The sequence below is a fragment of the Psammomys obesus genome, unplaced genomic scaffold (genome assembly GCF_907164565.1).
Source record: "Psammomys obesus unplaced genomic scaffold, mPsaObe1.curated_primary_1811, whole genome shotgun sequence".
Lineage (NCBI taxonomy): Eukaryota > Metazoa > Chordata > Mammalia > Rodentia > Muridae > Psammomys > Psammomys obesus.
The window spans coordinates 1,728,534-1,745,137 of record NW_026596166.1 but is presented as its reverse complement, the minus strand read 5'-3'; the positions used below and the strand labels follow the sequence as shown (position 1 = coordinate 1,745,137).

Here is a 16,604-nt window from a genome sequence, read left to right as displayed (position 1 = left end):
ATACTAAGTGCATTGCAACTTAAAATTTTAAGGATAATAGTGTTATCTTCTGTGTGTTTTTTTTTTTCTCTCTTTGGCTTTGTCTTTCTCAATCTGTGTGTGTTTGTGATATTTAAAGTTTCCTGTTTACTCATAGTATTAAAAGACATTTCACATCATATTCTCAGTACAGGAAATTTTATTGTACTCTGTATCTACTTAAAGGATATGTGTGTGTGGTTTAAGTGATCATCCTCTAACACTCTAAAGAATGGTAGTCAGGTCACTTTTGAAGAAGTAGAAGGACCAAGTATTAAAGAAGGAAAATAAGATTCCCAAGAAGAGCTATAGCCTCCTCTTTGAGGGAGCCAAGGCTTCAAACAGAGAAAGTGATGTCAGCCTACATTGGCCAGGGCAGGAAATCCCCCTACTGTCTCCTCTTATGTCTAAAGCCCTGAAAAAAAAATCCATTATTCAAATAGTGATTATAAAAGAAAGGCATTTGCATTGTGGGAAATGTGAAAAGAAGAAAGAAAAATGAAGAGCAGCTACCTCTTACTCACTCCCAATAATGGCTCCTAACTCTCAGTGTAGTTCTTTTCCCATCCTTTGTTTTAGTTATTATTGCTACGTGTATACACACATATGTACCAAGTCCATTTAGTGGTCTTTTCTTTTTAATCTTTGTTATTTGCCAAATTTCTAGACTTAGGATTTCTTCTGCATGTGTGGATAAGTAGAAAAGTTTACTACATTTAAAAGGCGATTATGACCAACAGTCTTGCACTCAGGAAAGGGGCTTCTGGGACCTGGCAAACATGATGGAGTCTAAGTGTAGATAGAGTTGAGCCTATGTTGCCCACATCCTAGAACCTGAAGCAGGGGCCTTCTGTCTCCTGCTGTGTCGTGAGGCCGTCAGGACGCAGCTCTGGTTAGAGTTCAGCTGTTGGTTCCCCAAGCACTGTTCCACAGATCACCACGAGGACTGTGGTCTGGCTTGGCGCGGCTTCATCAGGAATGGGCTGATGGTGGATTTGGAGCCCGCTGGAAGGCAACATCTCAAACAAACACCCCACGCAAAGATTCTCCTTGCTTTGGTCCAGCGTCAGGGTGATCATGCCCATGTGCAGGGGGCACAGCTACTGCCGCTCATCTGTGGTGATGCAGAGTGTTGACACACTCCCACTGGCCTGGTCCATCTAGGTCTTAAAGTCCACGGATGCCACCTCTGGTTCCACTGGCGAAGGCCATAATGGAGTGCCTTTCCTAACTGTAGGGAGCCAGGGCCTGTGCTGAGCAGGCTGTTCCACTGATGGGATGTCCTGAATGTACTTGCATGAATGTCCTGACATGTCTCTGCATCCTTGACCACTCTCTCTGTCAAGGACCCGGAAGAGCCACTCTTCTCATGGTGAATTTCTTTCTAATTGTTAAGTGGAAATTTTGTTTCATCCATTTATTCATTGTGTGTGTGTGTGTGTGTGTGTGTGTGTGTGTGTCTATGTAGGTTAGAGGACAACTTGTAGCTTCAGTTCTTTCTTCTTCTTCCATGTAGGGTCAGAGGGTCAATTTGAGGTCATCTGGACACAAGTGCTTTCCCCACTGAGCCATCTTGAGAGCCCTCTTTCTAATATTTACCGATGTAAATGTAACCCAGTTGAAATAATGCTAAATAAATGTTCTTGTCCTGCTAAGTTTTTCTTGTTTTTTTTTTTTTTTTTGCCTCTTAGTTTGAGTAATTACAGTGTGCCATTGAGCATTTTACAAATATCTTCTCTCAGGGTGGGATGAGCATTGTAAAGTCCTGAGCTTGTGTTTCAGGGAACATCTGTAAAGGAGTCTTAAGTGCCGGACAGAAAGCTAGACTTTTTCATGAGTTTTATTTTCATTTATTTATTAATTTAATCTCTTTACAGTCTGTTCCCAGCCCCTTCCCTTCTTCCCTCCCAGTCCTGCCCTCACATTCCCTCCCCCAATTCTTTCCTCTCCTTTTTTTTTTTTTTTTTTTTTCCAGAGAAGGGGAGGCCCCCAAGGGTATTAATTCACCTGGGCACCTCAAGCCACAGCAGAACTAAGCAAGTCCTCTGATCCCGGGGACTGACCATACGGCCCAGGTAGGGGGAAGGGAAGGGATCCAGTAGCAGGCAACAGAGACAGCTCCTGCTCCCATTGTTAGGGGACCCACATGTTGGCCACGCTGTACATCTGCTGCATATGTCCACACAAGCTTTTTGGTTGGTGGTTCAGTCTCTGTGAGCCCCCATGGGCCCAGGTTAGTTGACTCTGTAAGACATTTTGTGGTGTCCTTGACCCTTCCTGTTCTTTCTCTCTTTCTTCCCACTCTTCCATGGAACTCCCCAAGCTGGGCCTATTGTTTGGCTGTGGGTCTCTGCATCTATTTCCATCAGTTGTTGGATGAAGCCTCTCGGAAGACAGTTGCGCTAGGCTCCTGTCTGCAAGAATAGCAGAGTATCATTAGTAGTGTCAGGAGCTGGCTCTCTCCTATGGGGTGGGTCTCAAGTTGGGCCAGTCATTGCTTCACCATTCCTTCAATCTCTGCTCCATCTTTACCTCTACACATTTTGTAGGCAGGACAAATTTTGGGACTAAGATTTGACACATGTATGGGTGTATCTCCCTTCCTCCACTGGAAGTCCCACCTGGCTACAGAAGGTGGCCACTTCAGGCTCCTTAACCCCTGTTGCTTGAAGTTTCAGCTCTGGTCACCCCCATAGACTCCCGGGAGCCTCCCCTGGCCCAGAGATTGCTATCCCCCCTTTGTTTTTCAAGACAGGTTTTCTCTGTGTAGCCTTGGATGTCCTGGACTTGCTTTGTAGACTAGGGTAGCCTCAAACTCACAGCCTGCCTCTGTCTCCTCGAGTGCTGGGATTATAGGCATGTGCCTCTGCACCTGGCACATTTCTGTGAATTTTTGAGGTTTTAATATTGAAAGAAAAAAAAGGAACGATCCTCCTTAAATAATGGAATATTTTCAACCGACCCCTTATCTACAGTGTTTAGTGTGTCAACCCATTTTTTAAAAAATCAGAGTAAAACCTTCCTTGAAAATGATAGGGAAATATTTGTTTGGTGTTCACTCCTCCAATGCCTAGATACAAGCCTAGAAGAGAGAAACGGAATGTTATACTATTTAGATAGTGACTAATCACAGCATTCTTTAGGTTTTTAATAGAGGTTTAAGGTCAGCCTTCCTAGAGCGTACATGGCAGAAGTAGGTCCAGAACCAGTTCCCTGGACACTTGTTAGCTGTTAGAGTCCCTGAGCTACCCCAGTGTTTCCCTACAGGAGTGCCGGACACGTCAGAGCGGGCCTAGGTTACACTGGTTGTGGAGGTTGTATTCCGACTCTAGATTTATTGCCTAACACGTTCTTTCCTGTTATCCCTCTGCCCAAGAATGCCTTTGGCATCAGATTTGATTCTCAGCTTGTTCCTCAAGGCTGTGTGTAAACAGGGTGTGTCGCTTTTATTTCTTACCCTGTCTGATGCGCCTTTGCAGTCCTGTGGTGTAGATTTTGGGTGCTTCACGTGGTGTCCCGTGCCTTCGGTCTGGAAAATCCCCCATTTTCATGTATTCAAACATTTCTAATCCTCTGGTTCTCTTTCCTCCACGGAGCATTCCCTAACTCAGATCACTTAACTCGTTGCATTCTCTGTACATCTCAGACAGTGTCCCATGGGAAGACGCAGCCTTCTGAAAATGATCTTCTCTGCTAGATGACGACTTTCGTCACTGACATGCAATGATAGAAGCAGGCACCCTTCTCAAGCCTCTTCTTTCTGTTTCTTTAGCATTAGCCTCATCCTCTCTGCTCTCCCTGATAATTCACATTGTTGTGTTCTGTTTCCTTGCATTCTTTCCTTGTTTTTATGATTCATTGGTAAACTGGTATACCCTATCATGTACCATTTTTTTTTTATTCTAAAAAAGGTGATTTTTCTTTGTAATATTTCGTAATGTATTTTCCTGTAAAACATTTTTTCTGGCTTATATAAAAACAAGCAAACAATAAAACATCATGTAAAGAGCCCTGCATTTAGGGCTGGATAGACGGTTCGGGGGTTAAGAGCACTCATTGTTCTTTCAGAGGACCCAGGTTTGGGGGCTAGTACACATATGATTGCTCACAGCCACCCAGAGTTTCGGTTCTAGGGAACCCAGTGCCCTCTTTTAAAATCTGTGAGTTCCAGGTACGTACATGGTGCAGATACATACATGCAGGAAAAACACATATACACACAAAATAAGCAAATCTAAAAAGTAAAAATAGAAAGAATTCCATATATGGACTGCGGTGCATTTTAGCATTAGGGTACTTGCCAGCCATTCATGAGGCCGTGAAGTGATCCCTGCTGCCCACCTCAAAAGGAGAAAAAAAAAATCTGCTTCAAGAAATAAAGGAATTGGAAGGCCTGTTACACAAGCAGTCCGCTGTGGGCATTTTGTCTACTCTCTTCAGGCACCTTTCTTCACGTGTGCACACATGCATACCGACACGAGAACATTTTCCTATTTGTCCTTTCAAAAATGTGTGTTTTCATATTCCATCTACCTTTCCTCTTTCTTCTTTCGTCATGATAACAAGTGACGCATGTAAGCACTCATATACTTATACATAAATATAACTACATTTTACATGATGACATAAACAGGATGGGAAATTTGTATTGTCGAAATGATATCCACCTTTATACATTGATATGTGTCCTGTCTTTTGTGATGTATGTTTGTGTATATGCAGATGTGTCTGTCTGTGAGTATGCACATGTGTGCACGTGTGTGTGTAGTTCAGAAGATAACCTTGGCTGCCATTCCTTCAGGTGCTGTCCACCTTATGTTTTGAAACAGTGTCTCTCAAGGAGTGCTTCTCATTGGCCTGGGGCTCGCTCAGTCAGCTAGGCTGGGTGGCCAACAGGCCTCAGGGATCTAACTGCCTCCCTCTCTGCCACTGGCATGAACATTTCATGGCACCCACACAAACACACACATGCACACTTTTTTTTTCTCACCCTAAACTGTTTTGGGACTGGATACATGCTATTTCTGTACCCCTAAATTCCTCCATGTTTCTTAAAACAAGAGGATGATTCAATTGTTTAAAACTTGGAGTTAACATATGTAGCTATACCTCCTCTAACTTAAGTGGCTTCGTGAATAATTCCGCAGCCTTGCAATGCTGCAAACGTGATGTACTTGTATAAAAACTGAATTTTGAACATTGATCTTCTCCTGGGCTATGAGTATGAGTGGATCCTAACCCCTCCATGTGGGCAGCTGCCATTTACTGAAGTTCCTGGTTGGCCATGTGCTCACAGAAGCACACTGTGGATTCTCAGCCATGCCCCGTGTTGCTACGATGTGAGGCAGGTTAGGACGGGCTTGTCAGCATACGACGCCAAGTGAGGAGCATCGTGGTAGCATTGCTGTCGGCGGACCTTACTCTGCTTCTCCCAGCTTTCTGGTAATCCCTTATAAAGTTACAAATCCCAAGTCACGTGCTACATTCAGTAACCATGCCACCTAAAATCTACATCTATCTGCATCAACGTATTAGTCCTTCTTTGCCTTCTACACCATAATATATATATATATATATATACATATACATATATATACATATATATGTATATATAATATATATATATATATATATATATATATATTAAATAATAGGCCTGTGTTTCGAAACACAGGCCTATTATTTAAAATACAAAAGGTTTTCATTTAGGTTTGTCCATTGATTTCTTGTCATGATATTCATGTTATTCATTTCGGGTAGTGTCTCAGTTTGATCTGTCACTGTGGTAAATACCTTGACACCACTTTACAGTCTGTTGCTACAGAGCAGGAGCTTGAAGCAGCTGGTCCTATCACGTCCACAACAAAGAGCAGAGCGTGATAAATTAACGCGTGCCTGCTCGTGTTCGGCTCACCTTCTCTACTCTTACAGTCCAGGACCCTGGCCAAGGAATAGTGTCATCCACAATGGGTGTTCTAGTCTCAGCAATCAAGCCATTACAGATGTGCCCACAGACCAACCTGATCTAGACACTCATCAAGACCCCCTTCCCAGGTGATTCTGGACTGTCAGGTTGACAGAACTTAATCGTCACAGGGCTGCAAGAATGGGTCAGGTGTTAAGAGTACTTGTTGTTCTCTCAGAGGACCCAGGACTTATTCCCAGCACCCACAGGGTGGCTAGCAACCACCCGTAACTCCAGTTACGGGAGTTATGCCCTCTTCTGACCTCTGCAAGCACCAGGCATCCCTGTGGGGCACTTACCATCATAGAATTTCAAAAAGGAACCTACTAGCTTTTATACAATATAAATTTTTAGTGTTTTAAGGTTTTAGCTTTAGTCGTACACTATAAAAGCTACATTAAAAGTCACTAAGGGGGCAGGTTTGTTGGCTTAGTAGGTAAAGCACTTGCCTTGTAAACCTGAGAGGTGCTTGGATGGTTTCATGTAAAGGTGGAAGGAGAGAAGCAACTTCACAGGGATGTCTTCTGACCTTCACATACCTTCACATACATTTGTGTCATTGTGGGGATCAGGAACTGAGGGGAAAGTGGGGTGAGTGGTGATAGAGCTCATGTAGAATCCTGGGAATCAGACCCCGGAGAGCAGACTCAAAGGAGCAGATATAACTTTATTGTCCAGTATAACAGCCTTTAAATGATTGAAAGGCCAATCAGACCATTCCATGCTAACCTCAAGCAGCAGTATCAATCGATGAGGTTGGTGCATCTATAAGGAAATGTGGGGGATCTGGGAGTTTCAGGGCACCTTAGGAGACTTCACTAAAGAAGGAGGAAGCAGTCACCGCCCTAGCCTCGGATCCATTTTGAGACTTTACTAGTGTGCTAGGGGTCTCTAGCAGATCAACACTGTGTGCAGTGGGTCAGAACCTTTCCAGGAGTCTTAGGTGTCACTGACACTTCACTCGCCATTTCCTAGGGGCCTCCAAAAGCCTTACCTCAACATTCCCCACACATCATGTCCACATGGTAATAATATATTTAATTTTTTTTTAAAATGATACTCAAGTTGGTTTTTGTTCTCTGCTTGCCCCCTACCACTCTATTGGTGATTCAGATCTGTAACCCCAGCTTTTGGAGAGGCTGAGGTGGAACATCACAAGTTCGAGGCTTGCTTGGGCTACTCAGTGAATCCAAAACCTTTTAGTGAAATCCTGTTCCAACATAAAAAAAAGAAAGTGTTTTTATGTGTGTTGGGTCAGTGTCTGCAATGCAGCTTTGTGGAATAGTCCTGGGTTCAATCCCCAGTTAAAAAAACAATACATACTTTTGACATTTATCTAATATAGTAAATATGAATACATAAACATATTTTATCCCCTTTTAGGTACAATTTTGCCTTCAATGATAAAGGATTTTCCCATAATGTATATAGTAAATGATTTAAACAAATACTGTTTATTTGCAAATCAGTAAGAATTATCAGGTTTCTCCAGTACTCATTCTTGTGTAAGTAAATAAGTAAACAGATACTCTCTCTTTCCCAGAAGCATTTAATCAAGAGAGGTCATGTAATACAGCCAACCAGTCAGCCCCTCTAGATGTAGGAATCTTTAAAAATGGAAGGATTTGGGTTTGGGCCCTTGTTTGAGTGATCTACTGCGTGCAAGAAATTATTTCACAATATGTGATTTAAACATGATGACAATACTTACGAGCCCTCACATTTCTGGCCAGCTGTTTCTGGAGCTGGATCTATGCTGAGTTATGGGGAGGGATCGCTGCTGTACTCCTCCACTGCTTACCAGATCTGCAGATGGAGGATGCCAACTGATGCTCTGAAGGCGGGAAATGTCAGAAGTCCTCAGAAGCTATGCACCGTCACTCTGATCCTACCCCGTTGGTCATACAGATCAGTTTTGACTCAGTGTGGAAGAGGGCTACCTAGGAGCTGAAGAGTACCTTCAGTGACATTTTCTTTTACCTTTAAAATTTTTACTGAAGTGGCCTCCAGTGTTGTAGTCCTTTTCAATTAACAAACCCTTTTCTAATCTTTCTTTCAGCTCAGTACTAAAGCCTAGTGTTTGCTGAGGAAATATTGATTAATTTGGGTGGAGTAGGCTCAGAAACATGAATGCTCTGAATGGCCCTAGATTTGGGTGGGAACTGTTTAAACTTATTTTACAGCAAAAGAGATAAGATTGCTGTTTAAAAGAGAGCAAGAAAAGAAAGAAGAGGGCTTTTAAGAGAAAATGTAAGCCCTCACCAACGACCTTTAGGTCTTTCACCATAATCAGCAGACCTGCCTTTCTGAGCTCTAGAGTGTGTTTATAGAAACTTTAGCAAGCATGCTTTCTATGCCAGTTGCTGACTTTTAAACATACACTTGCAGCTTTAATGAAGTTTAAAGCTATGTATAATTTTCTGAAAAGTTTTACAAATTAGTTTGGATATAGGAGATGGGATTTGAAATCAAAATTGTGTTGTAAAGTTGGGCAGTCTTAAAATGTTCATTCAACGCATAAAAAATGTCAAACACTTTTATAACCTCTTGAAAAGTAAGCCTGAATATATTGTCCATTTAATATTGAAGTTCTTTCAGAGTCTTACAGGCCTGCTTTGTGTTCTGTTCTCATTCAGTAGAAACTCTGACGGTTACTGTATTCATTTCTCCTCTTAATACGATTGGCTAATCATGCTTTCATGTTTATAAAAACAGTAAATGATGCAAATAAAACCTACCAACTTCTCAGCATAAAAATTGTATTTCCTTTTAGATTTTCTCAAACAAATCACCTTTTAGTCTTTCTCTCTCTCTCTCTCTCTCTCTCTCTCTCTCTCTAGCTCAGGCAGGCCTCAGACTTTAACCCTCCACATCTCAAGAGCTGGGGGTCTACTCACCAGGCCTGGCTTCATAGGGGAAAGTGTGTGACAAGATGTTGTGGAACTAAACAAGATGCTTATATTCATTTTGAGACGTTGCTGTCCAGCCCACACTGACCTCAACCTCACTGAGATTTAGAGGCATGGGCTATGTTTGGCTTTATGTTTGGCCTATTGCATTGATCCATTTTCTTTTATAATAACAGAACACCAGAGGCTTGGTCTTAACTTGAGAAAAAGAGGCTTACTTAGCTAACGTTTTTGGAGAGTGACACCCTGAGAGCAGACGGTCTGCCGATTTTTGCTCTGGCTGTGTCACGTTTTAGTAGTTGCCTTAATGACAGGAGTGTGTGTACAAGAGACAGCTCCTGTGGTGAGACGAGAACCTAGAAAGCAAGGTCGGGCAGTAATGCTGCTTTATAACAACCCTCTGATAACAGCTAATGAAGACTTTATCCTTTTTTTTAATTTGTAGTATGGGATGGGACATTACAATTCATGCTTTAGGCTGCAGGCCGCTGACCTCTGGGAAATGTGTCTTATAGCCATCATTGTGATCAATCTTAAAGCATCTCCATCTTCTCAGAAAATGTCCTTGTGCCCCAGTGATGCCATCCCCACCCTGTCCCCGGACAACAATCAGATCATTCTCTATCACACTAGAATAGTTTTGCCAGTTCTAGAATTTCCCGAAAATGGAATCCATAGTATATATTCTTTTGTGTCTGGCTTCTTTTGTTCAGGATAATAATGATTTTGTGGCCTGTCTGAGCAGTTTGCTCACTTTTTTTTTTTTTTTTTTAAATCGCTGAGTACAAATCGCTCTGTACAAATACACTATCATTTATTTCTTTATGGACTAACAGATATTTTTCTCATCTCCGTTTTGAAATTAAAGGATTCATAATTTGTGAGCGTCTTTTATAAATGCATGCTTTCATTGTCTTGGGTAAGTGTTTGGGAGTGAGTTGTTGGGTCCAACGGTGAATTCAAATTAAGCAACTGATGAACCGTTTCCACAATGGTTCCTCTGCTAGTTGTATGTCCTATTTGTCATTCTTTTTTATTTTTCATTCCAGTATATTTAAAGTAGCATCTCATTGAGTTTTAACTTTAATTTTCCTATTGACTGATCATACTGACCATCTTTTTTTTTTTTTTTTTTTTTTTTTTTAATACTTATTGACCTTTTAGGCTTTTCTATTGGAAAGTTTTAAATCTTTGCTGGCTTGCGTTATCACATTTGAGTTCATACCTAGATATCACTATGATGCCTTGTTTCATTCATTGTAGCTTTATTTTCTTGGTGCCATCTGTTGAAGAACACTGCATTTCAATTTTGATAGTCTGACTTCCCAGTGCCTACGGTTAAGGGACTTTAAGGTCATGACATTTGTTTTTTCATCAAGAATAATAGTAAATTGAAAGTGTGTGTGTGGCATTTGGGGCTAAGTAGATTATATAGTCAGAAAATAGCTCTTCTTAGTGCCTTTTGTTTTATGCTTAGCTAACTTCGCTGAAAATTAAGCATTTAAATTTTTTTTTGAAAATTTAATATTATTAAAGAACCCCCTCCCCTTTTCCTGTTCTGTTCTTTCTGTATTTTTTTTTTTTCTTACAGTTTTCTTTTCACTTCCTCAGTAAAACTTTCCTCTCTGGTTATGCTGTTATTTTAAGCGGTGTGACATTTGTCTTTGGTCTGGTTTGATGTGATTAAAGGAGAAGCATCTGACATCCCCACAAATTTACGTCACCTTTGACTCTCACGAATCTTTTAGTTTTGAGACATATACTTCATTTTAAAGTTTTCCCCTTTATTTTTATGTCTGTGTATTTTTGCTTGTATGTATGTTGGCGCCCGATGTGCAGTGCCACTGGAGGTCGAAAGAGGGTGTTGGTTCCTCTGGGCCTGAACTACAGCTGATTGTGAGCCACTTGAGCCATCAGGGTCCTTCACTGCTAAGCCGGCCTTGCAGCCCTGTTGAGCTCATATATTCTTAAAAATAAGTATTGAATTTATGTCGAACATTTTCTGCATAACACCTAGATCAGTAGGGAAAAAAAATCTAGAAAAACAGTCTAGTCAAGCTGACACAGTTCAAAATAGAAAAGAATTTCCTAAGTCTAAGAGCAACGGTGAAAACAAGGTGAAATTTTAATAGACATTCACTGATATGTAATTCACTTAAATCCAAAAGTCATTATTTTCAGATTTAAAAGGTGCGGTCAACGTTTGTCTTCTAAAATTCTATCTTGTTTAAAGACAATGCCTGATGCTGTGTGTCTGTGTGAAATGTGACTCTGTTATAACATCAGAAGCCTAGAGCGGACAGTGCGGTTGTTTGACTTCTTAATCCTACTATCAGAAAATGTATCTTAAAGATAGGACACATGTACATTTATATGCAAATATAATTTATTGCATTGTAGGTATTCCATATTTATATTTGTAGATCTATTTTAAAAAGGATCAAGCAAATAGAACTGGATTCTTCAGTTTAACAAGTAGTTATCCTGAGCCACTTCGCAGGGAGGCTTTCAAAGGGATTCCTGAGTGGGAAGGACCTGAACTGACAATCTCAAGGACTGTTCTGACTTCAAGTGTTATATTTTGTATGCCTTGAAATATCTCAGAAGAGAACAACCTGCTTTTTTAACTTATTTTATTATAAGTGTTACTGTTACGGTTTTTTTGTTGTTTTGTTTTTTGTTTGTTTTGAGATAATGTCTCTGTATATGGCTGGGTTTTGTTTGTTTGCTTTGAGATAATGTCACTGTATATGGCTGGTCTGAAACTTGGTATGTAGATCAGGCTTACTCCAAACTTTTAGTGATCTTCTGGCCTCAGTCTCTCAAGTGTCTGGCGTTTGCTTTCATTCCTTTCTATCATTTTCTACCTAAAAGTGAAACTTGCTTGTAGCCTCTCAGAAATCAAGGAATAGTTAAAAGAAATGGCCCCTTTTCACCACCAGGGGCTAAAACAATGGTTCTCAACCTTCCTAATGCTGTGACCCTTTAATTCAGTCTCTCATGTTTTGGTGATCCCCGGCCATGAAAGAATTTTGTTGCTACTTCATAGCTGTAATTTTGCTACTGTTGTGAATTGTAATATAAATGTCTGATATGCAGGATATCTGATGAATGACCCCTGTGAAAGGGTTGTTTGACCCCAAGGGATTCACGAACCACATGTTGAGAACTGCTGGCTAAAACCGCCATGAGAAACTGCAGTCCTTTTTGCTTCAATGTCTTCCAGTGACACCTGCCTAAATACCTTGGAGTTGAAATTCTCAAACATGACTCCAGTTTTCTAAGTTTGAGCCATGAGTCCATCTTTACCTCTGGTCAAAGTATAGGGCCATGTCACAGCAATAGGGCTAAAATAAGGGTAAGGAAAGACTTTTGTCCGAACATTCGTTGCCATTTCTAGGAGGTTGAGTGGAATAGCTATGGGCTACACCTCAAAAGGTGGTTATTATGCTTCCAAATGACAGTGGTAGGTGGGGCTAGGCTAGGCGTTGGCTTGGTTGACTCTGTCTCAGATCACCAGTGTGTCTTAATGTGACTGTAGCATACAAGGTGCCGTTCTGGATGCTGAGCAGAGAGCAGCGGATGGCACACACATCCTGTTGTGTATTTTCTCACAACCCCTTTGTTGCCTGGAGTGTTCACTTCCTGGTTCCATCTGTCTTAGGTTCATATATGGGAAGGACAGCCTACTGATTTTATTGTGAGGCTCCATTAAACTTTTGGGAAAGTTCCAGAATCAGTATTAAGCACATTTGCCTGTTTAAAAAGATCTTTTTTTCTTTTAATTTAGTTACATGTAATACTTTTATAGATCATTGTGAGAGGGCGATTGTAAGATCGTAAGATTAAACAAAATTTCCAACACCCACCTCCTTCTTCTTTTGAGACAGACTGTCATTATGTACTCCAAGCTCACCTTGAATTGACTTACTGCTTAGCAGACTGCATGGCAGTCCTCCTGTCCTAGCTTCCTGCATGCTGCACGCTGTGGTCACAAAGGCACACCCCTGCAACCAGCTCCAGCTTTCCCTTTTGAAACAAAGAGAAGTTTGAATTACATGTTTTCTTTCTTTCTTTCTATATTATTATTATTATTATTATTATTATTATTATTATTATTATTACAATTTATTCACTTTGTATCCTGGTGGAAGCCCCCACCCTCACTGTCCACCCTCCCGCCTTTTTCTCCCCTATCCCACTCCTCTAGTCCACTGATAGGGGAGGTCCTCCTCCCCTACTGTCTGACCCTAGCCTATCAGGTCTCTGGATCAGGACTGCCTGGATCCTCTTTCTCTCTGGGCTGCCTAGGTTGCCTCACCAAGGAGAAGTGATCAAGGAGCAAGCAACCGAATTCATGTCAGAGACTGTCTCTTCTCCCCTTACTAGGGAACCCACATAAAGACAGAGCTGTCTATGGGCTACATCTGAGCAGGGGTCTAGGTCCTCTCTATGTATGGTCTTTGTTGATGCATCAGTCTCTGCAGTCCCCCTGGGCCCAGGTTTTTTTTGTTTTATTTTGTTTTGATTTTTGGCTTTGTTGGTCTCCTTGTGGGGCTTCTGTCCCCTCAGGTCCTTCTATGTCCCCCTTCTTCCATAAGACTCCCTGCGATCTGTTCAGAGTTTGGCTATGAGTCTCTGTATCTGTTTCAATTCCCTGTTGGGTGGAGTCTTTTTTTTTTTTTTTTTTTTAAGATTGTAATGATGTGACTATTTTACACTAACTAGATAGGGGCCACAAAGCAATCCTCTTTAATAAAGTTGACAATTAGCTTCACTTAGAACATTTTAATAATGCACATTTTTTAAAAAAAAGCATTCACCTTACAAATTGTTCTGCAATCCAGATATACAACAGCTTGGAAAACCAAACAAAAGCCAATGTAAAAAGACAGATTAAAACAACTGCAACAGTACAGGTTTGATATGGCTCGGACTTTACAGCTTTCGTATTGCATCACCTGTGTCAGAGATCTGGTCCTTCGGCTGGCTCCGTTGCTCCATGCTCAAAGCAATACCTCTTCTCCCTGGTTTCTTTGCACCTTCTGTGTCCAGCCAATATTCTCTAATATCAATTAGAACTTCTCCTCTAAAGTCCTGAACACTGAGGTGTCTCCTCTTTCCGACCTGAAGCATGTCGTCATCTCGGCTGCTGCTACTCTGCATGGAAGATGCCAGAGCTCTAGAAGTCTCACCAGGCTTCTGCTTTCTCACAGGTTTATCTGGAGCAACCTCCTCTTTCCTCTTTAACTCTTTTTCAACTTTGCTGTCCGAAGAGCTTGAAGAAACAAGTTCCTTTGATTTAGGCATTACTTCGCTCCTGCTGTTCCACAGCTGTTGCTTCGCTCACTTGTTCCTGACTGGTAGAGTCTTTTAGTGGACATCTGTGGTAGGCTCCCGTCCTGTTCTTGCTCTTCTACCACTTCTGGTGTCTATCCTGTTTTCCCTTCTGAATGAGAATTAAGCATCTTCTCTAGGGTTTTCCCTGTTGCTTAGCTTCTCTAGGTCATAGATTTTAGTATGTTTATTTTATATTATGTGGCTAATATCCACATAAGAGTGAGTATATACCATGCGTGTCTTTCTGCTTCTGGGTTACCTCACTCAAGATGATCTTTTCTAGTTCCCACCCTTCGCCTGCAAATTTCATGATTTCCTTGTTTTTAATAGCTGAGTAGTATTCCTTAATTACTTTCGTGTTGCTGTTACAAAATGCCTGTGGGAAACGACAGAGAGGGAAGATTTATTTTGGTTTATGGCTTCAGAAGATTTAAGATCATCACATCAGGGAAGGTGTGGAGGCACAGATGAGCCAGTGCAGGTAGAAGTGTGTGGCAGAGGCTGTTCACATGCCTGTGAACCAGGAAACAGGTTGGAACCACCGGCCAGGCAATAAGCTTCAAAGGCTTGCTCCTCCTACACACTTCTGTTAGCCAGTTCCCATCAGTGAAAGACTCCACAGCCTTCCAAAAGCTCACCATCAGATGAGGACTAAACATCTAAAATACAAGCATAGGGCCTGGGGAGATGGCTCAGTGGTTAAGAGCATGTACTGCTCTTGCAGAGGACCTAGAGTTAAGTTCCCAGCAACTGCGTTAGGCAACTCAGAGCTACCTCTAACTGCTGCTCTGGAAGGTCGGATGCCTCTGGCCCCCACAGGTATCTGTGCGCATGTGTACAATCCCCCCATATACATAATTAAAAGACATAAATCTTTCAAAAACTCAAATAAACATCAGCCTATAGGAGACATTTCAGACTTAAGCCAATATATCTGGTGTTCCTTGGAATATGGCCCATCAAAACATGTGCTTGCTCTTAATCATGAATAATATAAAAGTTAATAAATATTTCAAGTGTCCATGAGCTACCCATAGCCCAAGTATGTCACAAAGGATATGAAGATATTATATGTAGTGTTATGATTAATTATATAACCTAATTATATAATCTAAAAATTTATCTAATCTAATTTATTTTTAGGATGTAGTTATCCTAATTGAATGAGTAAAGATTTCTTATTTCTGTATTTGAGATATATTTAGGTTTGAAAGCTATCATTTCTGACTTGCTTTCAGCTTTAATTCTTTCTGTCAGTGATGTCATTTATCAACACATGGTGATAAAGTAAAAATAATATGACATGTGTGTTAGACTTTAAATCTCTCACCTTTCTTTTACCTTCCCAGATAGGGGTGAAGAAAGTTGTTACAATGTCATGTCAGAACCCTTTAAAGATAATTAGTAGCTGACTTAGGGAATTGCTGGGGTGTTTCCCAAGAGATTTTGGCTTTAGCTGTGATGCAAGACACACTTGATCTTGAGTTGACTAGGTCATTTATTCTATCAAGGGTATGCATTTAACTATAACTTGGTCTATTTAAAATCCTATATCTGTTTGAAATGGTTATTAAACTTTGGTATCACAAAGGAGTTATGTGCTGTTCTCTTTGGTTTGGCAATCTTTTGGTTTAGAAAATAATCCGTTTTGGTAACGAGAGTTCTCAGAGCCTGCTCTTTGAAAATAGTAATTTTCTTTTTCAGAACCTAATGTTTAGTTACATAGTTCCTCACATAGTCCTAACGTTCCACCGTGCTGATAGAATTTTAGGAAGGATCAATTCTCGAATGTTTAATCGAAACATCTGTTGGTAAATTATGGTCTGTGTATCTTTTTTTTTTTTTAATCCCATGTAACCTTGGCAAATCGTTATTAAGCCATATTAAAACTTTGCTTTAAAAACTGATTCTTCGATTGGCTTGCATAGTGCCTCCTCATTTAAACAAATGCCTGCCAGTCCCGCTGAGGTCCTGAGTTCTTTGTGACAAAGTTTAACATCTCCTATTTCCCTCTTGCACGGCCGGGGCCTGGGTGCTTCCTTAGCGCTGTGGGTGGCATCACAGCCGCACACTGGTGTGTCTGGGAAAGCAGAGTCACACGGTAGTGTCTCCACCTCCATTATTTGTTGAAAAATGTAATATTGTTAATTTGTAAGCTAAAAATTAGAATTATCAGATCTATATTTTTAAATGAAATAATGGATATTTTTGTCTTATTATCACCAGGCCTTGGTATTATTTAGGGAAAGTACATTGAAAGCGTGAAAGGCAAATGATTTTTCTGAAGGTTGGAGAGGTGGCTCCGTTGTTAAAAGCTCTTGTTCCTGCAGAGGACTCAGGTTCCGCTCCTAGTCTTCCCAGAGCGACTCCAA

The 16,604-nt window shown here is 40.9% G+C and overlaps 2 protein-coding genes across 2 annotated transcripts in view; one reads left to right on the top strand and one right to left on the bottom strand.

Annotated features, from left to right (window-relative positions):
- Positions 1 to 16,604, top strand: part of Rad51b (RAD51 paralog B) — a 397,421-nt gene that overhangs the window by 150,654 nt on the left and 230,163 nt on the right. The gene's annotated exons all lie outside the window — the stretch shown is intronic.
- On the bottom strand, positions 13,831 to 14,205 carry LOC129667777 (activated RNA polymerase II transcriptional coactivator p15-like). The gene has a single exon (XM_055595505.1). The coding sequence runs from the start codon at positions 14,200 to 14,202 to the stop codon at positions 13,831 to 13,833; it is 372 nt and encodes a 123-aa protein (XP_055451480.1). The 5' UTR covers positions 14,203 to 14,205.

Coding starts and splice junctions, on each gene's coding strand:
- LOC129667777 (XM_055595505.1), bottom strand. CDS start 14,202: ATGCCTAAATCAAAGGAACTTGTTTCTTCAAGCTCTTCGGACAGCAAA.